This window comes from Tremella mesenterica (genome assembly GCF_000271645.1).
Source record: "Tremella mesenterica DSM 1558 unplaced genomic scaffold TREMEscaffold_2, whole genome shotgun sequence".
In the NCBI taxonomy this organism is placed as follows: Eukaryota; Fungi; Basidiomycota; class Tremellomycetes; order Tremellales; family Tremellaceae; genus Tremella; species Tremella mesenterica.
The window spans coordinates 1,619,989-1,642,109 of NW_006711226.1; the positions used below are offsets into that span (position 1 = coordinate 1,619,989).

Genomic DNA, 22,121 nt, shown 5'->3' on the forward strand with positions numbered 1-22,121 from the left:
CGAAGAGCACTCAGTAACAATCAACGTCCACAGAGACATCGACAACCACCTCGACGTCCTGATCAATCTCCTCCCCACCCTGCCGTACCACCTCCTCCCCCACGCCGTCGAGTCAACTTACATATTGGTCAAAAACGATGTAACCTATGCAAATGCTGGAAGTCAGCAGCTGAGTATCATGACGGGAAGCTGGGATGTGCCCAGTGCTTAGCACGCAGGAGGGAATACTATCACAGACGTCAACCACCCCCTTTGCCGTCAACCACGCTACCAACACAATCTTCCTACCCGCAACCCCCAATCAGTCCTATTCTTGGAGAACAAGACACTCTCACTATATCCGACGAGGCCAAGACGTTAATAGACAACTTTTACGCTGCACTTGATGAGGAGACCCTTGAGGAGTGCTCCATATGCAAGGAGAGATGGTTTGGATTAGGTGTTATTGAGGGCGTCTGCTGTCGCTGTAGGAAGGATCCTCACAGGTGGGGAGCTAGCAATTGCCTTGACCCAGGTAGGTCTTGAGTTCAAAAGATCCGGGATGCTCATATTTAGGACCCTCTCTTCAGAAAATATGCTCTGCTCGTGGCTTGGCAATACCCGAGACTCCTACTTCTGTTGAGGAAATGCTACTCTCTCGAGTTCATGTGCAGCTACAGACATGGAAGGTCAACGGCAACCAGCGCAAATACTCAGGACACACTTGCCTTTTCTCTCGTGACAATGATTCCCTCTTCACTCGACTTCCTCTTCTCCCCTCCCAACTGGATGTTCTTGTGATCAAGCCAAAACAAACCACCGCCAATTCTCAAGATACATTTGCTAGTCGTCCCGAATTTCAGGTGCAGAGGGCGAGAGTCTTAGCAAACCTTCTTGCACTGAAAGCCGTTCATCCTTCGTACCGGGATATAATTGTGGATGACAATGCCTTGGCAGCTTTACCTGAATCCGGCTCAGTCTTTGACCAACTTCGATCAACAACACTTGAAGATGAGATGGAGCTTGAGCTTCCGCCAGATGCTTTGGATGTTGAGGGTACGGCCGGGGATGACAGTGAGGAGAATTCTGGTGTGGTGTCTGAGGGGATGGTCCCTGTAGTGGACAGGATAAGGACAGAAGTCGAGCAAATACGAGAAGGGTTGGGTTTAGTAGGTGGAGACGAAGGAGAGCCGTCAACTCTGCAAGCTCAAACTTCAATCTCTGTCACAAACAATGTTGACAGTATCTTCCTCACCGCTCCACCAGTTGGATGCTCTCCTTTAAATGAGCATGACCGTTCTCGCTTCCTGCTCATCGAAGCTTTCCCCTTCCTCTTCCCTACAGGCAAAGCAGATTTACATGCTCCACGACCACAGGATATCAAGCCGGGAGAATACTTTCGGCACCTCTTGCGCTATAGTGATGGACGGTTTGCTGGTCATAATCGTTTTCGGTGAGTTTGTACTGTCTTGTGTCATTGCTGACGATAGATATTATGCCTTCAACTGCCTGCTCAGATGGCAAGCTCGGTCACTTTCAACCTTTTACATTTCAAGGAACAAAGAAGATGCAGAGTTTGATGCTGCGGCAATACAGGAACTTTCTCGAGATGATGCAAAAACTCTCGCAAAGCGGGTACGTCGATATGCAGCCACTCTCACCGGCACCCCTCCCTACTGGGCAGCAAGAAGCCGAGAACTTCAAGCAATGATTCGCCAGCTCGGTACCCCCCATGCCTTCATCACACATTCTGCAGCAGATCTTCAGTGGCCAGACCTTCATCGGCACATGCCCTCCCAACCCTCTTTGGATGCCACAGAGCAACAGCGACAAAAGGTCAACCGTCAGAATGTCAATGACAACCCAGCTCTTGCCGCTTGGTGGTTTTATCGTCGCTGGTCACTCTTCTTTCGAACCGTTCTACAGCCACTTCTTGGAGTTAAGGACTGGTGGTACCGATTTGAATGGCAACATCGAGGCTCAAGTCATGTTCATGGATTAATATGGCTGTCAAAAGCCCCGGACATTGGACTCCTGAACCCAGCAGATCCCACAACTGTAGAAGACTTTCTTTGCTTCTGGAAGAAACATGTCACGGCCGTGAATCCTAATCCAGATCATCCCCCTGCTACCATTCACCCATCTTCGCTCTCAGCACATCAACTTTCCTTCAAACATTCTGATCTTGCTCAACTTCTCAACAGAGTACAACGACATACACGATGTTCAACATACTGCCTCCGACGTCCCAAAGGGTCCCCTCCAGGTACTGCACTGGTCTGCCGGTTCAAGTACCCAAAAGCCCTTCAGAACGAGGATGAATTAGTGTATGGCCAAAGTGGGACGGTCAACTTCAATCTTAAACGCAATGATCCCCTCTTGAATCCTTATCATCCAGTCCTAGCCCAAGCCTGGCGTGCAAACACCGATTTTAGTCCATGTACAGATGGCAAAGCTGTAGCCACCTACATTGCTAAATATGCTTCCAAGACTGAACCACGATCTGCAGCTCTGGGGGATGTCCTGCAAGGTGTTTCAGCTCATCTTGAGGAGGATGCTCCTGGTCGTGTGGTGTACCAGAAGCTTCTTAGCAAGATTGTTACCGAGAGGGATTACAGTGCGCAGGAGGTTTGTCATGCTCTCCTGGATTGTCATATGTACGGAGCATCACGGGAATTCAAGTCTCTTTCACTGTTGGAACAACAAGACTGGCATGTTCATATGGTTGGAGAGGAGGAGGAACCCACCGCTGAGAAGGATTGGCGTGAGAAGTACAAAAGCAGGCCAGAGGATCTTGAAGCGGTGTGTCTTTATGACTGGTTTTTGTGGTACTGGCAGAAACGTGACAGGACATTTGGGAAAAGACGGCAGGAGCGGATAGTGCAGCTTTGGCCTGCTTATCATCCTGGACCAGAAGGCAGCAGTGAATATGAGGAGTGGTGCAGGGCAAAGGTTCTCCTACATCATGCTTTTCGACAAGAAAGTGATTTAAGACAGGACCTGGAGAGCTGGAGTGGATCATATGCAAAATGCCAAGAAGATCACCCGGATGGTCACAAGGATACCCTTCCTCGAAGAGCAGCTGGTCAACCAACCTCTCAATCAACTGATTCAGAATTTTCAGAGGATATATCAGATGATGAGAGGGAACTTGAGGATTTTGAGATCATGTGTTTGGAGGGTGGGGGCAGAGACAACGAACATGAGGTGATCACCAGATTGGGACGAAGAGATATGGATCTTCAAAAAGATTGGCTAATCCATGGAAGAATATGGGGTGATAAGGGAATGTCACAGCGTATGACTTATATCCAGGAAGAGCAGAAGAAGGTGAGAGTAAGTTTGAACAATCGAGAATGACACTTACCAACAGGGTTTACATCACATTCTCCGCCCACCTATCAGCCTTGCTTGTCTCAACCCTTCCCAAGATCTTGTTCTTCAAAAAATCATCCGCCATGCCACCCTGTCCTTGACTGGCAATAGCCTGCCCCCAGTGTTGTTGAACATTGACGGAACAGCTGGTACTGGCAAATCTTTCCTTATTGATGCGATCTCACAGGAGCTTACACGTCTTCAGCATTGGTATCTTCCAGCTCTTCCAGAAGAAAGCCTTATTCGACGCATAGCACCCACAGGGGTTGCTGCTTTCAACATTGGTGGACAGACCTACCACTCAGCGCTCTCTCTTGCAGCAGACACGAAGAACTTCTCGTCAGATATATCATCTACCAGATTAGCAAGCCTGCAGGAGGGATGGAAGGATGTGCGATATATGATCTTGGATGAGAAGAGTATGATTGGAAGAATGGCATTAGGGAGGATTGATGAAAGACTTCGGTTGATCTTTCCTGGTCAGTCACATCTGCCCTTTGGAGGTCTCAGCGTCCTGTTGGTTGGAGATTTTGGGCAACTCCCTCCGGTTGGTGATACACCACTATATGTCACAGGATGGAGACCTGGCAGATCAAGACGTATTGACCTTTCAAATATGGGAAGGAACGGGTATTTGGCGTTCAAGGAAAGCATAACTCTTTCTGAAGTGATGAGACAAGCTGGAAGTGACCCTACAAGTTTGGCGTTCAAGCAGACACTGGCGAATCTTCGGGCATGTGAGCCATCAGCTGCAGATTATGATCTCTTATCAACCCGATTTTGGCATTGTTTATCAACTGAGGAGCAGAATACGTTTGGTAAAAGCACCTATCTCTGTACCAAAAAAGACACAGTGGAGGAAATCAACCTGAACTCTCTTCTTCAAGCTCGTCAACCTGTCCTTCGGATCTCTGCTCGAAACACTGGACCTGGTAGCAGAGATGCTTCCGAAGATCAGGCTGAAGGTCTGCCAAAAACTCTCTTCCTAATGGAAGGTGCAAAAGTCATGATTACCAGAAACGTCTGGACCAAGCAGGGTCTAACCAATGGGACTACTGGAACGATTGCCGCAATTGGGTTTGCTCCAGGTAGTGAACCAGGGACAGATGTTCCCACTGTGGTCATGGTGGAAGTACCACTGTATACTGGCCCAACTGAATGGCACTCGCCGACAGGTGTACCACTTGTCCCTATTGTACCGATCACTTCAACTTGGGAAAGTTCAAATGGCCAACGGTGTACTCGTCAACAGCTTCCACTTCGGTTAGCCTTCGCCCTCACTATCCACAAATCACAGGGGATGACACTTGAAAGGGTTTGTATCGACCTGGGTACACGAGAATTTTCAAGAGGACTTACTTTTGTTGGTATTTCCAGGGTGAAGACTCTTTCTGGGCTTGCGTTTCGACCAGGTTTTTCGATGACCCGCTTGGAGGGGATTACTGGTAGACGTCGAGGACGTCGGGATGGTATGCTTGATGCTGCAAAAGAAGATGAAGTTCGACGTCAGAACATGGGGAACATGGAAGTGGTGAGTCAATCATCCATTGCATTACTATATACTAAATCAACCAGACATCTTCTCCAAATCCTTCCCAAGTGTCTTTGATAACGCCTGCTGATCCGTCGCCAAGGTGAGAGTGAGTCTCTGACCATTTTGGGGCCTGGTCACTCGATGAGGAAGGTGTCTAGCTTGGAAGAAAGTGAGGGAACGAGCGGGCAGAGGATGTTGAAGCCCAAGAGAAGGAATACACAGTTCACCTCCTCCCACCCAATTTCCAAAAGGAATGACAATTGTGTATGATTCCCTTGCATCACCAAAATCAAGATGGAAGCGCTCACCCGTCCGCATAGTCACGGCAAGAAATGTTGCTAATTTGAGAAGAAAAGGATCCCCAAAACCCTCTGCCTTCAATTTGTCGAGTGCGGGTTGTACAATATCATGATTGACATGTTTCATTTGATGATATCTGGTATAAGTCAATAATCATACGTACAAAAGCACTTGGGACTTACTGAGTAGACATTGTCACGACCTCTTTGTCCACTGCTTTCAGGAATGCTGCCGCCTTGGACATAAGATACTGATTTACCAACACACAGAGAAAAAGTAGTCTATAGGCCGCTTCGGCTCCACGGATGTGTCGCTTTTGGATAGTCTCAGCAGTTGTGTAAATACCCTTTTCAGTCTGATGAGCCCTTGCCCAGTCCCCCAAGTGCAAGATTTGGCTGTAAATTGTATCTTCTTCATGTTCAGTGTGGACGGAGCTTTCAAGGTGTCGTTTCCCTCGTTCTCGGATCAATTGCTTGGGGGACGCCTTCCGGTCAGTTGCAGTTTTCTCAAATGAGGTGAAACTCACATCCATTGCGTACATGTAAGCATGCCAAATGATCCTTGCGTCCTGTTCACTGAAGAAATTGGGTACATGAATCATCCAGTAGCGAGGGACATGTTCCATGGCTTGACCAAAGAGCGGACACGGAATGGCGAAGGAACAAGGGGGGATAGACAGCCTATATTGGCCCAATAAGATGTCCGCAACTTCTGCCATGTAGTTGAGTACATTTTGTTGATTGGACAGACGTAAATTGACGTATCCGTGGGTTTGGACCTCAAGTGGAGCACTTGCATGAATTGGAACTAGCAGTCAGCACGGAACCCGGAGAACCCGGAGAAATCAGCAACTAGTGCGTACCAAGATGTCCTGCTTTTGCTTGTCTGCGTTTCTGCTTGTTCTGGTGTTTTTTCTTTGAACCCTTTCCCCTTCGCTTTCCATTCCTACGTCGCTTTCCAGATTGGACCGTGTCTATCTCATCCGACATAAGTGCTTCTTTGGCAGCCGTCTCTGAATCCTCCCCCAAAGCAACAATCTCTTTCCACGCTTCAAGCCTCGCTCGGTTTCCATCAGTCTGGACAGCCCGCTCTGAATTTGCACCCAAAGCGAGCTGAATCCCTACAGGACGTACTCGGAGTTTGGCAGTGCGAGGAATCGGTTGATCATTGGGATTTGATTGGCTATCGGAAGGGGTCTTGTGATCATTGTTGGAAGGTAGCTTGTGTTCACTGTTTGAAGCTTCACTGTCGGAAGGTATGTATTCCGAGAATTCTTCACCATCATCACTCTGTCTATCAGCAACACACTCCCTATAGGTCACATATCTGTCAGTGCTCACCCATTCAATCTCAGACTCTTCCCATGATAGACAGTATTGAATCCCTCCGTCACTTGTCACACTTTCCACGTCACTCTCACCATCATCTCCTCCAATCTCCTTCTTGCTTGGTAGGAGGCTCCGCTTCCGTCTCTCACTCTCACCATCATCTCCTCCAACTTCCTTCTTGCTTAGTAGGAGGCTCCGCTTCCGTGTCGATATGTCAATACTGAATGACATTGTATTGCATGAGGTAGAGAGGAAAAAATTTCGTTGGCACTAACTAGCATAGAACCCTGACTGACTCAGGTGCAGGCGCCCGATCCCATCGACGTTCATAACGCGATATCCTAGTCGTCGACAACCATCCTTCTGCCATCCAGTGACAAAGCCTTGACCGGCCTTTCACACACTGTACATGTCCTATCGTTATCGCAGCCTGTTAATCTAGATCATCATGCCACTCAAAGACCTCTTGAGAGCTCGTAAGTCAGACAAAGGTCTCCCATGTCACAGACGTCCCGACTGAGGAATGCAGGTTTCACCTCTGCTCTTACTTCGATACCTTCTGGCACATGGAAGATACTCATCACGGACGATCATTCCCAACAGCTACTCGACACTGTTTACAAGAATTATGACATCTTACAACTCAATGTCACGTGTGAGTGATGGTCTCGGCTCATTAAATGAGGCATCTCCGCTGACCAGTTCAGCCGTGGAGCCTTTGCATTCACCGAGACCACCACAAAACTTGGACGCCTTGTACATCTTGACACCTACTTCTCAGAATGTTGAGAGAATCATCGCAGACTTCTCGGGTGGTCGGAGAACGTACAAATCGGCGCATTTATATTTCATCGACGGTGAGTCACCTCCGGATTTGGAGTACGGAGGTTGGCTGACTTGTTAGGGATCGATGACAGATTGGCCCAGCGTCTGACTAGTAATCTACCCGGCGACATTCTACAAGCGTTCGTAGAGCTATACTGCAATTTCTGGGGTCGGTCATGCCGTCGTTGAGGAAAAAGGATTCAACTGATGGACAGCGTTCGAGGATAGAGTGTTCACGATGAAATTACCCTCGGCTTTTTACAGCATGTACGGACCATTGGGAGGCGCTGCCTCTGCCGATTTAGCTCTCGAGGCGTTTGGGGATGACCTGAAATACGCAGGGAGATCGGTCAGTTTGACAAGACAGAATTGAAAATGCTGATCACGCAGATACTGAACCTGTTGGCCACCATCAATGAAAATCCTTACATACGGTACTACCAGCCTGCACATCATCAACCTCTTGGTCCTCTTGCCAACCAAGCCACAACTTCATCTCTTTCTCCTCCTGCACAGCAACATCCTCAAAGTTTACGATGGAGATCGGCCATGGGTGGGAGTGGTTCACGCGCTCCGGAGCCGGTAGGCGAACACTTGAGCAAGAAGATTGCTCTGCAGGTCCAAGCCGACTTGGACGAATACATGACGAACAATCCTGACTTTCCGGTCAGTCGTTTCTGTGTTCATCGATTTCAGCTGATCTATCAGACGCCATCCAGCAGACCAAGGTCCGTGCTCATCATTGTCGACCGTTCCATGGATCCAACAGCTCCGTTACTTCACGAATTCTGGTATCAAGCAATGGTCAATGACCTTCTTCCCGTAGAGGATGGAACACGATATCGATACAAGTACGAGAATACGACTGGTGGCAAAGAAGAGAAAGAGGCTGTGTTGAACGAGGATGACGCTGTTTGGGTGTCGGTTCGACACCTGCACATGAAGGAAGCTATCGACACATTGATGACGAACTTTCAGAAATTTGCTCAGGAGCATGCGGGATTCAGAGGGTATGTCTTTTGTCAATGACTTGTTTGCCAAGAATACTGCTGAATGTTGGCCAGAGGCAATCAGGTCAATCTCAATGATCTGAAGGATATGCTTGCCAGTCTGCCTCAGTTTCAGCAACAGCGAGAACAGTTCTCACTTCATCTCGATATGGCCCAAGAGTGTATGGCGTTGTTCGAAAAGAACAAGCTCAGCCAGACTGCCAGCGTGGAACAGGTAAGTGTTAGCGTTGGGTCTGAATTATTACGAACATCGGTCATCATTATACCTATGGCTCATCAGATAGTGTTGCGCAACTGGCTTCACCGCCGAAGGCAAAACCCCAAAAACATTGGTTGAAGAAATGGTCCCGTTGCTGGACGACCGAAATATGAGGTATGTACATCTCTATCTCGCTGTCGAAACCAGCTCATGACTCATAGTGCCGTTGATAAAGTTCGAATCATAGCACTGTATATCATTTATCGTGAAGGAGTAGCGGACGAGGATCGAAGACGATTGTATCAACATGCCAGATTATCACTCTCTGAGCAAACAGCAATAGACAACTTGATCTATCTCGGCGTGAAAGTCATCAAAGTGAGCTATCTGCCAAGCTCAGATACCTCGAGGAGCTGATTTCGAAGGACGCAAAAGATCGGTCGACCAAGGGAAGAATCAAGCAGAAATATCATGCGGCCGAGGGCGAGTACGAGCTTTCTCGATATAGACCTGTCGTCCAGATGGCTTTAGAGGTCAGTTCTCTCAACTCCCTATTCCTTCTCCCGGAGCGGACGACTGTGGCAGTAGTTCGGTGATTGTTCGCTGAATCACTTTTAGGATCATCATGCAAATCGACTTGATCAAACACTTTTCCCATTCGTTCGTGACATACCACCAGAATTATCGAACACACTTCGTGGTGGTGCTCCACCTCCACCTGCTCCATCATCTTCCCTCCGATCCGCCCGACCTACATGGCATAAAGCACCTTCGGCACGGATGACCAATACGGAGGGAAAACAGAGGATGATCTTGTTCGTTGCGGGTGGTATGACGTATTCCGAGATGAGATTAGCATACACTGTCGGACAAGCGTTAGGAAAGGAGATTTTCATCGGTAAATCTCCTCTTTCCCCACAGATAAGGTCTTCCAAGTGTCCCTCACTTGACACAAGAGAAAAGGCTAATGGTAAGGTTCAACACATATCACTACTCCAGAGACTTTTGTGGCGAATTTGAAATCACTCGGTAGAGGTGGGATAGGAGCTCATCCTCCAAACGCAACCCAACTTCATCCTCAACATCCAGGTAGACCTGCTCGATCACCAGGTAGACCAGCTACATATCAAATGTATGTTATTTCCTTCTTCCAACTTTCTTTTAAACGCAACATAAGTGGATATGTGAATACTTAGTTGATAAACTTTCAGGATCCTCGATCAGAGACATTGGGTACCACCCGTTGGACCCCCACCTTTAGCTCCACCGACAGCAACAACAAGTATGGAAGCAGCTCATCTTTTCGGTCCTGGTAAATTATCTAACAAAATGTCTGAATTAAGTTTAGGAAGTAAAGATGGGAAAGGTAGTTTATCAAAGAAGAAAGAAGAAGGTGAAGGGAAGAAAAAAGGTTTGTTCAAGATGAAATGGTAATTTCTCAACCGTCGATAATTTCGTATCTCCTTCCCTCCCCTCGTCTTGTCCATATTATCTTGAACGCTTTTTTACCGTTCATGCGATGAGGGGTGTGAGAGGAGTCATGATCAGACATCGAAGTATCTCTCATCACACGAGAAAAGGTTGAAGTCAAGGATAGGCATTTGAGCGAAGGAGAAAGGAAGGGAAGAGAAGAGAGGAAGAGGAAGAAAGAGGGTAGATGCTGGTAGGTTGAGAAGGAGACGGAGAACAAGACATCAAGATGATTTGCATATGCTCTAATGTTGTTCTTGACAAGTGTGATTTCAAGGTAAGACTATATACTTTTGAAGATGATCAGGTATGGCTCCTACTAAGTTTTTACTTTCTAGCCATACTCTGGAAAATAGTCGGGCTTGGTATCTGAGAGTCAGTAGTTGTTCTCGTCATTCTTCAATCTCACACCCAGTACCCAATACCCCATACCCAATACCCAATACCCAATACCCAATACCCGATATCCCCACCCGATACCCATACCCAATACCTATAACCGATACCCACATTCCATGTTCAAAACGCAACCTACCTCGTCCTCTTACGATATCTGATACATCCTTTGAGCTCTGTCATGGTACTCCTACTCATTCACACCATCAAACTTCTTCACTCAACTCACTCCACCACTGGATGAGTGAACCATCTGAAGAGGAGTGGGAATGGTAGCGGTCATTTTACAGGCGTAAATATTACACCAATTCAAGAAAGGAGAAGAACGTGTCCAATTCATTTACCCTCGTTCTTTGTCTCCTTTTTTGAGGGGGGTTATTAGAGAGGTCTACTATCCCACTTGAAGATCCACCTTTACTTCGGTAATCAGTCCAAAAGGACAGGATGAAAGAACGGATAAAGTGTGTTTAAAATTCGAGACTGAAAAGAACAAGAATAATGAACATACCGATAAGCTCCATCACATAAAACAGTGACAATAGTACTTCCTTTCCCTTTCCTCTTAGCCAACTCTACAGCTGCCCATACGTTCAAAGCTGATGATGCACCGAGATATAATCCTTCTTCATGTAAAAGACGATATATCATATTGATTGAATCTGTATCGGGAACGTGTATTGCGCCAGAGAGAAGTTCTATATCTGGTTTTAAGTTTGATGTTAGACGACCTTGACCTATGCCTATTTATCAGTTTCCCTTTCTTTCCTATGTTTTCTTTCTTTCTCTCTCCTCTTCTTTCTTTCACTCTGTCCCTTTCTCCTCTGCCCCCTCTCTTCTTTTCACTTGTGTTCATATGGAAAAGTATTGAAGTTCGATGGCACTGAACCATCTGGGAGATTGTAATGAAAAAAAACGATGAAGACGAGAGGAGGAATTCAGACTTACCCTCTGTTATACTACCCGTCCCTGTCCTCTCCAATTTCCCATTTTGTACCAAACTGTATAACACACTTCCAGGTGGATCAGCCAGCCAACCTTCAACCTTACCTCCACTTTTCTCATGGAGATATCGAGTGACACCGGCTAATGTCCCACCTGTCCCTGTGGCACAAATGAACGCATCTAATTTTCCCCCATCGGTTTGTTCCCATATTTCAGGACCGGTAGTGAGGATGTGAGCGTTTCGATTGGCCGTGTTGTCAAATTGATTGGTCCATACCGCGTTATCGAGTGATTCGGCGTATCTTTTAGCTTGGTGGTTGTAGTTTTGAGGGTTGTCAAATGCCACGGCTGGGCATCAGATCGGTACATTTCTACTTCGTCTATCATAATCCCCCTTACTTCGAAACGTCTTAGACACGATCAGGAACGAGTTTTTGGGAGTGTTCAGGAGAAGAAGCAGGAGAAGAGAAACTGAATGGTATAGAAGAGAGTACGAGCGGAGTGGATATGCGAGAATGACAGCAGAGGAGAAAGATAAAACTCACCAGGAACAGGTCTCACATCCGCCCCTAACATCCGCAACAAATCAATCTTCTCTTGACTTTGCGTATCTGGCATATAAATGACACACTCATATCCCTTACTCCGACAAACATGAGCCAAACCTATCCCCGTATTACCCGCTGTACCTTCCACCACCGTCCCTCCCGGTCTTATCAAGCCTTTCTCCTCTGCATCTTTTACGAGATATAACGCAGCTCTATCTTTGATGGATCCGCCGGGGGACATGAATTCCGCTTTGGCCAATATGGTGCTTCCTGTTTCGCGAGAGAGTGCATTCAGACGAATCTAACATTTCAGCTTCACGAGTCATGATCTTACCCTCAGACCCCCTCATCGTGTTGAAGTGACAACTCAGAGAAAGATGGGAGACGCCCGAAGGAATGGTCACTCACCAATGGAGTGTTACCGACCGCACCCACGAAACCATCCACTTCCCTACCATATCCCGTTACGGCGGTGGCGTAGCTCCTAGCCATTGGCCGTATGACTGAGCGTAGTAGACTCATAGTGAACTCTCTGGTCACCCACGAAGATGTCTATTCCAGGACGACAGGGAGGGAGAGGATTAAGTAGGATATTCGGAAGATGTTTGCGAGTTGTACAGTAAGCGAGCACGTCATTGTCACCTTGACAACTTTTTTTTTTCGATTTTCCTCAGGCACCGATCGCCACGTGGCGAGGAGAAGAATTTGATTCCGCCCTTCTCCGACTTTCGAACTGGAGTCAAGTAGTTTCGATGACTTGGTATGTCGACTATGACATGGCTGTGAGTAGACTGCAAGGCGCTCGCCTGCTAGAAAGAAGCTTTCAGCCTGTGTCATCTCTATCATCTCGCTGTATATCAAGCCGGACCCTCACTTTCTTCCCGGAGTCGACACACACACGTCCGTATTGGTCCCTCGACTGCCTTCCTGGTCCCTCACGCCCACGTTACTTATCCACTTCCAATGTTAGTCATGCCAAACGTCAAGATGCTCCCGACGGATCAGGTAGGACTATCGACATGGATCAATTCCCGCCTGAAAGAATACGGTAAGCTCGGGGTCGTCAATGATCGCTCACTGCTGACCTTGACAGTAATCTGTCCATCATCGCTCATATCGATCATGGCAAATCCACTCTGGCCGACAGGCTCTTACAGGTTAGCTTGCACAGATGCCTCACTTCAGCACAGCTGAGATCTTAGATGACTGGAACTGTACCCGAGAACTCCTCACCTCAGTTCCTCGACAAGCTCAAAGTAGAAAGAGACAGAGGTATAACCGTCAAAGCGCAGACGGTCTCCATCGTGCACACCCATACCGACGGTCAGAAGTATCTCATCAATCTTATCGATACACCAGGCCATGTGGACTTTTCCTACGAGGTTTCCAGGAGTTTGGGTGCGTGCGAGGGAGGTCTTCTACTAGTGGACTGTTCCCGTGAGTACACCAATTCCTCACTGAATTCGTCAACTTATACGTCGAAGAGGGCATACAAGCTCAGACACTTTCGGTATTCCACGTAGCTCAAGAAGCCAATCTCAAGCTTCTACCAGTATTGAATAAAGTGGACCTACCTCATGCCTCTCCCGAGGAGACCTCTGCTCAGATCGAATCGACTTTAGGACTGCCACTGGATTCTCACATGCGAATCAGTGCCAAGAAAGGCCTAGGGGTTGATGAAGTACTTCGTAGAGTGATTGAAGATCTTCCACCACCGCGAAAATGGAAAGATCAAGATGGTAAACTCCGAGGTCTGGTATTCGATACTTTGTGAGTACCATCATCGTCGACCGTCACGCTGATACTGTAGCTATGATCACTTTCGAGGTGTCGTCTCCCTCGTTAGGGTGTTTTCCGGGTTAGTGAGAAAGGGAGACAAGATCAAGTTGCTGCAAGCGGATAGAAAATACGACGTTATCGAGGTGGGCGTGTATAACCCTGAAGAGGTACCAGTGGACGTATTGCTCGAGGGTCAAGTAGGATATGTGGTCTGTAATATGAAGAACTCTGAGGATGGTAAGTATCTCGACCACGATGTGCTTACTCACCGCTGATAGCAGCGTTCATTGGCGATACCATGTGTTTAGCGGATAAGCCCGTTGAGCCTTTGCCCGGGTCCAAACCAATGAAAGCGATGGTAAGTCTGATCGCTCGTTCCGGCAAGCTGACCTGGCTAGGTGTATGCAGGTGTCTTCCCTATCGACAGTAGCGAGTTTGGTAGATTAGAAGAGGCCATTGCCAGGGTGAGCTGTTGAATTTCCATCCCGCGAATGAAACTAATAACTTAGCTTACACTCAACGACAGAAGTGGTAGGTCCCCGAAACGATTACCAAGGCTGATGATCAAGTCTCGGTCCAGCGTGAATCCTCTGCTGCTCTGTCTCAAGGTTTCAGACTGGGATTCCTCGGAACGCTCCATATGGACGTTTTGTGGGTATCTCACATCAGTGCTCTTCTTTCGCTGACAGATACAAGTCGACAACGTCTGGAAGATGAATATGACTCCAGTGTCATCATAACGGCCCCAACAGTCCCATACAAAGGTAAGCTCTCTTCCCGTATCTAGCCCTGAGCTCACGCATCAGTCATATACAAGGATGGTAGGGAGGAATATATCTCGAATCCCGCCGCCTTTCCAGATACAACTGACCCAAAATGCCGAGTTGCAGGAATTGAAGAACCCATGGGTCAGCTATCGATCTGTCACTCGCTCGGGGAGAGCTAACGTTTAGTACATTCCACCATCTTCGCCCCGACCAGTGAGTTCTCGATTGTTCTAGAAGGCGGATGCTCATGTTTAGATTACATCGGTGAGATGATGGATCTAGCGTCGCGATATCGAGGCACTCAACTGGAGTACAAAGTACTAGATAACACCGACCGAGCACTTTTGCGATATTCTTTTCCCTTGGCGGGTATGTTGAAGTGCACTGTCACGTCAGTCCAGAAACTGAAGAGACAGAAATTGTCACAGACTTCTTCTCCGAGCTCAAAAGTGCCAGTTCTGGATTCGCTTCTTTCGACTACGAGGAAGCAGCATATGAACAATCTGACTTGGTCAAACTGAACATCTTGCTCAACGGTAAACCTGTGGATGCGTTGGCAATGATCGTCCATCGTTCTGCCGCACCATCTATAGGGAGGTCATGGTGCAAAAAGCTCCGTAGGTCTCCGCTCTTTCCACACAATTCTCTGGTGCCCCTGTCATGTAAAATCGTCTGATAACAAGATCTTCCTGTCGTATGTACTTTGTATGGCTATACAGCTGACAGTGCAGGCGAAGTCCTCCCTCGACAGCTGTTTGAGCTCGCCATCCAAGCGGCCATCGGCTCCCGTGTCATTGCCCGTGAGACTCTCTCAGCGATGCGAAAAGACGTCACCGCGGGTTTGTACGGCGGACACTACGATCGAAAACTGAAACATCTCAACAAGCAGAAAGAAGGCAAAAGACGATTGAAGCGTTTGGCTGGGAACATTGATATTCCCCAATCGGCATTCTTCGACGTTCTCAGTTCTCGACCACGAGCATATACGACTATGTCTCGACGTGTCATGCAAGACGATCCGATACTTTCCCTCCTTCCTTCTGTCGAAGCTTCCGAGGTGGTCTCTTCCATAATATCTCCCATGAGGATTCCCCCTCCTATATCAGGACACGTCATCGCACCTCTCAATCGGTCATTGGGACTGTCTGCTATCCATCGACTCATATCAGACCCCAATGTCTCTGCAGAGGAGATTCACGAGGCTTACCTCGATCTGCACACTTCATCACATGAAGGACAACCATTTACACCTTCCGAGCTCCGCGCCATCTTCCACGCTTTGTCAAGAACCGGCAGGAAAAGTCTTTACCGCCGACAACAAGTGGAACGATTGCATAGTATCACCGATGAATTGACGGAATTACTTGGCTCCTCTCAGGATTTAGGCAATGGATTAGCTTTGTCTATCTTGTGTTCAGTCCGTGACCGACGAAAAGTCTCCCCCGCTGTGTTATCACGAGCGGAAGCGACCTTCAAGTCACTCTTTCCTCAATCTCCCCTTCCAACCGATGCCAGATCGCAAGAATTCGTGAAAAGTGTCAATCATCTCTTATATCTCTGCGCGCTTGCTGGTGATGAGAAGAAGTTTGATTATTGGTCCAAAATTCGAGAATCAGTCTCGGAACTCGATGGCGATAGTTGGATGGTTCTCTCTAGACTTGTCTTATTTCGTAATACAAACCAATCTAATCGAATCATTCCGACGGTGAATGATACTCTTAATCAAATCGAGGATCCGCAGGACATGATGGTCATCATCAATTACGCATTATGGTCTTCATGTCTCGACGAAAACTTTGAAGTGGTGATTAAAGCGTATGAAACACTCGTACCTACCACTCAACTTCCTTTCCCCCATCCTCACCCTCATCAAGGTTCGAAGGAGATAAACGAAACATATCTTTCTATCCCACCTGACATCTTGCCAACCAGAGAAACGTTCTCTCTTCTCATCAACGCCTTCTCATATCATGGTCATCTAGCATGTGCTCTAACGGTCATGCGTGACATGTTGGCACAAGAGATATCTCCGGGCGTAGGGGAATATATGTCTCTCATCAGAGGTTTTGCGAAATACGTTGTGATTCCTAATGTTGAACCTGGTCAAGCTAGAATCGGATTTCCTCGTTGGATCACACATACTGATAAAGGTGATATCACAAGTATATGGGAACGAGCTATTTCATCACGTCTAAACCTCAACCTCGATCAATCACCATTCGACTTCCATTCGGGGAAACATCCTCTTTTTCAACAACATCCACATAATCCCTTGAAAGTGAGCAAGCAAATAGACTCACTCGAATCGGTTCCAGCTGAAAGCGATTCAGCCGTTGGGGAAGATATGCAAGAAAGATATGATAGATCCGGGGGAGTGATGAGACGAAATGGAAAGAAAGAAAAATGGACTAAAGATATACTCGAAGATATTTTCGAAGGACTTCTTGCTCTCATTCCAATTAAAAAAGGTAGTAGATCTCTTAGTCCTGGACAAATATATACCGTTTTGCTCGCTTTTGCTAGGAGTAGTAATGGTGATTATCAGACTGTCGTTTCGGTCTGGGAAGCTTTGGAAAGGAAGTTTAACCAAGATGGTTGGATGGGACGGAGAGAGGATGGTAGATTAAGTAAACTTCGTCGGGTGTTGGGTATTGGCCGTTCGTCCGAGTCATAGAATCATACATACAGTTACAACTTGAGTCATTGTCATAATCGGTACACATCTTCATATTCTGGTCACTCGTATCAACGAGACATATGACATGGTGGTCGGAGGTGGACATTGAAAAGAGTATACAACCCCAATTATGTAATTGACATCAAAATAGAGATAGAGAGGTAGATGATACGAATGAACAACGTGTGATCATGATAATTCCATATGCATTGTGATACTTGTATGGATTTGAAACAAATCACAATTCTACATCTTCATCATCATATGCTTCTTTAATCAGACGATAGATATAACTAGGTGAATGATCACCTTCATTAGTGACGAAAAGATTTATCAATTCAGGTTTAACGTAATCGTAATAACTTCCCATTACCTGAACTCCACCTCCTCCTTCTCCTCCTTCTTCTCCTTTTTCACCATCACCACCACCTTCTTTCTTGATCCCTTGTCCACCACTTTCCCTCACCTCAACAAATGTTGTCTTTTCATCTTGTTGAAGATTATTGAGGGTAAGAGAATATTTATCCCCAACACCTAATTCATCCCTATCACCCCACAATCTCCCAGGACCTTGGAAATCAACAGCTGAATAATCATGATAACTATTCCAAGCTGGTGCGAATTTGAATTGTCCAGTGACGATCATGACTGGTTTAGAATATGCTCTAGCGGCTAAACAAGCTGATAAAGTACCGGATAAAGCGAAAAGACCACCATTGGCTAAGACGGTATGACAAGATAAGACGAGTTTTGTTATTCTTGGCATCAAAGCGTGGATGGATGAATCTGGTATGAGAAGAGTTGGGATGGAAGCTGAGGAAAGGGATGATGCCATGGAATGACCTAAGTAGCTGGAGGGTTTAGCATGAGTTGGTCCAGAGTGATTCATTCATCTGTCAAGAGGGTGGGAATGTGGACAAAGTGGGTCGAAAGAGAATGTTATATCCGCTGGTTTCTGATGACGGGCGGTGAATTGGAGGGAAAAGGCTAGGGGTGATGATCAAGAATACGTCCAATAGGAAATTTTGGTGGAAGGGTGGTAAGAGACTGAGGGGAGATGAGGGGATGAGGGGATGAGGGGATGAGGGTCCGATAAGGTCAATAAGGGAAGGGGAGAAAACTCACGAAGGAGCTGATTCAGCAACTACAACTGTAAATTTTCTATCTCTATACGCATGTTTAAGAAACGCTTCGACGGTTTTTGAATGTCCCAAAGTGAGGATTATCTCACTGATAGTCAATCACTACCCCACTTCACATATCCACACATCACATCTAGAATACATATTGGGAAATATGAAGTGTTCGAGATTTATCTTGACTTATTGGAGAGATTGTGAAAGTCGAGCAGTAAGCCAAGATGAAACACTTCACTCACCTCCCATGAATATGTTCCCTAGCACCCTTAGCCACATCCTCATGAGTACTTTCCAATTCCCCTTGTACCTCCTCTATAGCCTGTAACAAAACAGGTTTCAATTTCCCACTTTGTCTCATAAATTCCCCACTATCAACTCTTTTCAAATCCACCATTCTCACTCCCTGATCTTCGTTCCTAGTTGGGGACATGAACAGATTACTTGTACTTGTTGATAAATCAACTAACGAACCACTTCTTTCCAATTGTGACTGAGCACGAGAATGTCTCATAACTACGAAATTTGATAAAGAAGCAGCACGTTCCATCCCCCCGCCGAGGTCAAGATTGGGTCGTGGTGATCCAGAAGGGGAAGTGAAGGAGAGTTCGTTTGAAAGATAATGTGAAGAAGGAGCGTGGAGTCCTGGTGTGGTAGGACCTAGAAAAGGGGTTTCTGGAGCGGAAGGAGGAGCGGAAAGATGTGCGGTTGCGGCAGCTCGGTATTCTTCTCTTATAAGACGAAGAATACGTCGGATTATGTTTCCAATAGCTAGTTCTTATATTCAGTCATACTTTCGCTCGGTTCCATTTTGCCAGCATGAAGAGGGACGAGATTTATGATTGCTGAAAAGGTTTATGTAGGACAAACAAGAAAATGAGTGAGAGGTGAAGATACGAATGTATGAATGCTGGGGAGGGTGATTGAATGAAGAAAGAGACAAAACCCACCCAAAGGATTAGCTTCGACCAATTTCCTCCCTACCATCTTGATCAAAGCCAAAAGTTCATCGATGGTAGTGTACTTTGCACTCCGGACCAGATTCTGAATCAACGCAGCGGTAGCTATAGCCACATTTCTCGATCCTACAATCTGTCTAAGCACATCAGCCTCTCATCATCAAACAAATTCTAATGGAGGAGAACCAACCTTCGACGAAAGGAAGTGACGAGAGCTTCTGTGAGTTTGACATGAGGATCTATTGGTTTCTTCATCGTCAATATCATTCTTATCCCCCGTACAGAGACTCACCATGATGAAAGTAAGCGATGTAGCTTATGTTTTCGTTGTGGTAGAGAACGAACACAGTAGGCCATCCGCCAAGGTAAAGTACTTTCTGGACGGGCTCGTATTCGAGTAGGGGACACGGAGATTGATACTATCTCCGCGCGCACCTCTGCCCAGTTGGTCAGCAGCCAGCAGCATGCTTTGACAACATGGATATACTTTGTCACTCGACTATGAACTCTACACATGATATAGGTCAGTCCATAGGGTGTGGGCGTTTGATAGTCTGATTGACGTACAGGTCCTATCTCTCAACAATACGCAGCGGCAGCAACGGTACCATTGATCAAATCACCTTCTCTTTGGCTTCCCAAACCTGTAAGTCTTCTTATCTCCCATGATACGACGCGGGGGGAGTGAACTGAGGGTCAGGTCGAACTTCCAAACGACATACATCCCCTTCCAGAAGATATAACAGCCTATGTAGGTTTTCTCATACTTGTCCTCCTTTCACGTGGTCTGTGTCCAACTTTGACATCGATTCGGTAGATGACGGAAATGGGCAAACGTTGATAGGTAGTTCGTCTACCCATTCACATTGGAAGAACATGTCCTCGGTCTACGTCCATCACCACACGAAGCTATAGCCCAGAGAAGAGCTAGGAACGCTTCCATACTTCATCAACGTGAACAAGAGGAAGAACAGAAAGAGTGAGTTGACCATCTTTCCTGAACATGGTCGGATGGAGTTGACAAAGAGACGAGAGGCTTTACATAGAGTAGCACCGGGTTATAACCCCAGTGCGGTATTGGTACCTACTTCCGCTTCCACATCAACTCCGAAAGATTTGATGGGAGGGTCTGGGACCCCTATCGGAACGAACACCGTTCAAGCCGATACATATTCTTCAAACTCCATGGCGGGCATAACGGCGAGCACAGAAGGAGGGGCCGATCCGATGGATGAGTTGGTGTCAAAGTTAGAGGAGATGGAGAATAAGAGATGATATCGTATGGGAACCAAAGAAACTATGTTGTATGTAATCTTGGTTGTTGAACGATTTCCTCACCCTTCATTGTGGAAGCATAGCTCCACTTCATGCTACCTCTTCCATACTCACACAACACTTACCACACTGCAAGTTTACGACAAGCGAAGCAGGTCAACGCGGTTTCCAATTCATTCAATGTAAAGAAAGCGGACAGGTGGTACTTTAGCCAGTCATCCCCCGCGCTCCCCAAACGTACCCACAAGTCAGCCAAATGAACCGATTACCGCTCAAACTGCGTCCGGGGAGGATAGGAACACCTCCAACGCTGACCCGGACCTCGCTGCAGGTAGATACCCCTGCAGCGACAGGCCAAGGTGCCGAAGTCATCGAGAGAACGGGTTTAGGGGGACAGAGTGGCAAGGACGACGAGACTTCGACCAAGGGTTCAAAGACGATGTAGCAGCTTGGAGGCATATAGTGAGGAATATGAAGATGCTTTGACTGTCGTCCCTATATTATTCTCGCCAGTTTTGAAAAGATCAACGCCCATGTCATCTCGTCTACTGGCCGTATCTACGTTTCACCTTGACCATTCAAATTGCTCGTTTTGGGCCTTCTCGTCCCTTCCATCCTCATTTAAAACCACCTTCCTCTTATGGATTCTATCAAGACAAGGATCTCCTCTCCTTTGATTGTGAGGCGGCGCCTCATTTTTTACCCCTATACGTCCTAGCGACCCAGCATCTTTCACATACCGACCACGTCTTGGACGACATCATAAGTCAGGCCATCCTCTGCTATGTTGAGTATAAATCCCTCGAGTGGTCCGTCCTTGGATGGAAATGATGGGAATGATCCATCGTCCGTACAACCTCTGAGCTTCCGATCGCCCTCTGCTCAACCCCAAGCGAGTTTCGAGAGAGGACGAAAGCGGAGCAACCGCTAGCCTCTTCCTCTAGAGAGTATACTGCACACTTAGCTCATAGTATTTTGATCCTCGTGAAGGAACAGGGACCAGATAGCCTACGAGGAGAATCTTCGCAAAGCCTATTCCGAAAGAATACATCCACCGGGGAGAACGGGTCCCACATATACCCACCAACCGTTTGGCATCCCAATTATGGGATTCTGGCCGTCCTCGGCTCACCGCCAGGGGCTAAGACCTCGAACGACGATAGCTCGAAACTGTGGTGGCGAGGCTTAGCGATGGTGAAATCGCCTGCACCTACGTCGACATTGGGAGAGATGCCCGTTGTCACAAGTATCTTGGGCTGAGCGGATACATTATGAGTGGATGTACATACATGGTTGAGTCCCACACTTTGATGTTCGTACTAGGCCTCACTCAACCGAAGTGCCACGTTGAGCGCCACATAAACCGCCGAAAACGCCGTGTCGGAGATGTTGCCGGTGGACCCCTCGGTTCAACGATTTGCCGATTAAACCACCTTCTTTTGCGTCTGATACACTCAGTTTACTTTGATACCCTACTCGTCTATCTCACGTTGTCTCAGGAAGAACGAGACAGATCAGCGACACTCCTTCTCCTCGGATCAATCCTCCAGCCCCACCAAGACCACTTTATCTCACTTTCGCCACTTGTGCTTTTGCACCCAGACTTGCACCCTCCATCCCTT

At 47.1% G+C, this 22,121-nt stretch overlaps 6 protein-coding genes across 6 annotated transcripts; 3 read left to right on the forward strand and 3 right to left on the reverse strand.

The window, feature by feature from the left end:
- Window positions 1-5,366: 5,366 nt before the first annotated feature.
- On the reverse strand, window positions 5,367-6,886 carry TREMEDRAFT_60381 (uncharacterized protein; the record flags this gene model as incomplete). Its single annotated transcript, XM_007002736.1, has 5 exons — window positions 5,367-5,672; window positions 5,715-5,995; window positions 6,051-6,477; window positions 6,529-6,634; window positions 6,813-6,886. The coding sequence occupies 5 exons, from the start codon at window positions 6,884-6,886 to the stop codon at window positions 5,367-5,369; spliced, it is 1,194 nt and encodes a 397-aa protein (XP_007002798.1).
- Window positions 6,887-7,014: 128 nt separating this feature from the next.
- TREMEDRAFT_73312 (uncharacterized protein) lies at window positions 7,015-9,984 on the forward strand (the record flags this gene model as incomplete). Its single annotated transcript, XM_007003069.1, has 13 exons — window positions 7,015-7,171; window positions 7,224-7,373; window positions 7,421-7,510; window positions 7,557-7,690; window positions 7,732-8,007; window positions 8,050-8,351; window positions 8,406-8,565; window positions 8,636-8,724; window positions 8,772-8,928; window positions 8,976-9,083; window positions 9,169-9,520; window positions 9,550-9,682; window positions 9,762-9,984. 13 exons carry the CDS (start codon window positions 7,015-7,017, stop codon window positions 9,982-9,984), a joined length of 2,331 nt encoding a protein of 776 aa, XP_007003131.1.
- Window positions 9,985-10,233: 249 nt separating this feature from the next.
- TREMEDRAFT_71171 (uncharacterized protein) lies at window positions 10,234-12,465 on the reverse strand. Its single transcript, XM_007003026.1, has 5 exons — window positions 12,315-12,465; window positions 11,904-12,207; window positions 11,362-11,706; window positions 10,925-11,156; window positions 10,234-10,389 (listed from the first exon to the last, which is right to left on the reverse strand). The coding sequence occupies exons 1-5, from the start codon at window positions 12,426-12,428 to the stop codon at window positions 10,293-10,295; spliced, it is 1,092 nt and encodes a 363-aa protein (XP_007003088.1). The 5' UTR covers window positions 12,429-12,465; the 3' UTR covers window positions 10,234-10,292.
- Window positions 12,466-12,925: 460 nt separating this feature from the next.
- On the forward strand, window positions 12,926-17,126 carry TREMEDRAFT_73314 (uncharacterized protein; the record flags this gene model as incomplete). The annotated part of the gene is made up of 15 exons (XM_007003070.1): window positions 12,926-12,954; window positions 13,000-13,063; window positions 13,109-13,343; window positions 13,391-13,676; window positions 13,717-13,922; window positions 13,967-14,043; window positions 14,084-14,149; window positions 14,195-14,216; window positions 14,255-14,336; window positions 14,382-14,449; window positions 14,492-14,593; window positions 14,639-14,665; window positions 14,708-14,821; window positions 14,869-15,069; window positions 15,184-17,126. 15 exons carry the CDS (start codon window positions 12,926-12,928, stop codon window positions 17,124-17,126), a joined length of 3,522 nt encoding a protein of 1,173 aa, XP_007003132.1.
- A 241-nt stretch (window positions 17,127-17,367) lies between these two features.
- TREMEDRAFT_71172 (uncharacterized protein) lies at window positions 17,368-19,551 on the reverse strand (the record flags this gene model as incomplete). Its single annotated transcript, XM_007003027.1, has 6 exons — window positions 19,517-19,551; window positions 19,415-19,473; window positions 19,216-19,361; window positions 18,508-19,042; window positions 18,255-18,359; window positions 17,368-17,980 (listed from the first exon to the last, which is right to left on the reverse strand). Exons 1-6 carry the CDS (start codon window positions 19,517-19,519, stop codon window positions 17,368-17,370), a joined length of 1,461 nt encoding a protein of 486 aa, XP_007003089.1. The 5' UTR covers window positions 19,520-19,551.
- Window positions 19,552-19,810: 259 nt separating this feature from the next.
- Window positions 19,811-20,328, forward strand: TREMEDRAFT_23877 (uncharacterized protein; the record flags this gene model as incomplete). Its single annotated transcript, XM_007002207.1, has 4 exons — window positions 19,811-19,870; window positions 19,925-19,975; window positions 20,073-20,203; window positions 20,253-20,328. Coding segments are annotated over 4 exons (318 nt in total), but the record flags the coding sequence as incomplete, so codon positions are not given.
- Between the last annotated feature and the right edge of the window lie 1,793 nt (window positions 20,329-22,121).

Excerpts from the sequence above, each read along its gene's own strand:
- TREMEDRAFT_71171 (XM_007003026.1), bottom strand. The coding sequence starts at position 12,428 with ATGAGTCTACTACGCTCAGTCATACGGCCAATGGCTAGGAGCTACGCC. Across the intron at positions 11,157-11,361 it reads GACGGGTAGTATAACAGAGG|GCATAGGTCAAGGTCGTCTA; the intron begins GTAAGTCTGAAT and ends ACTGATAAATAG. Across the intron at positions 10,390-10,924 it reads TTATGTGATGGAGCTTATCG|ATACCAAGCCCGACTATTTT; the intron begins GTATGTTCATTA and ends ACTGACTCTCAG.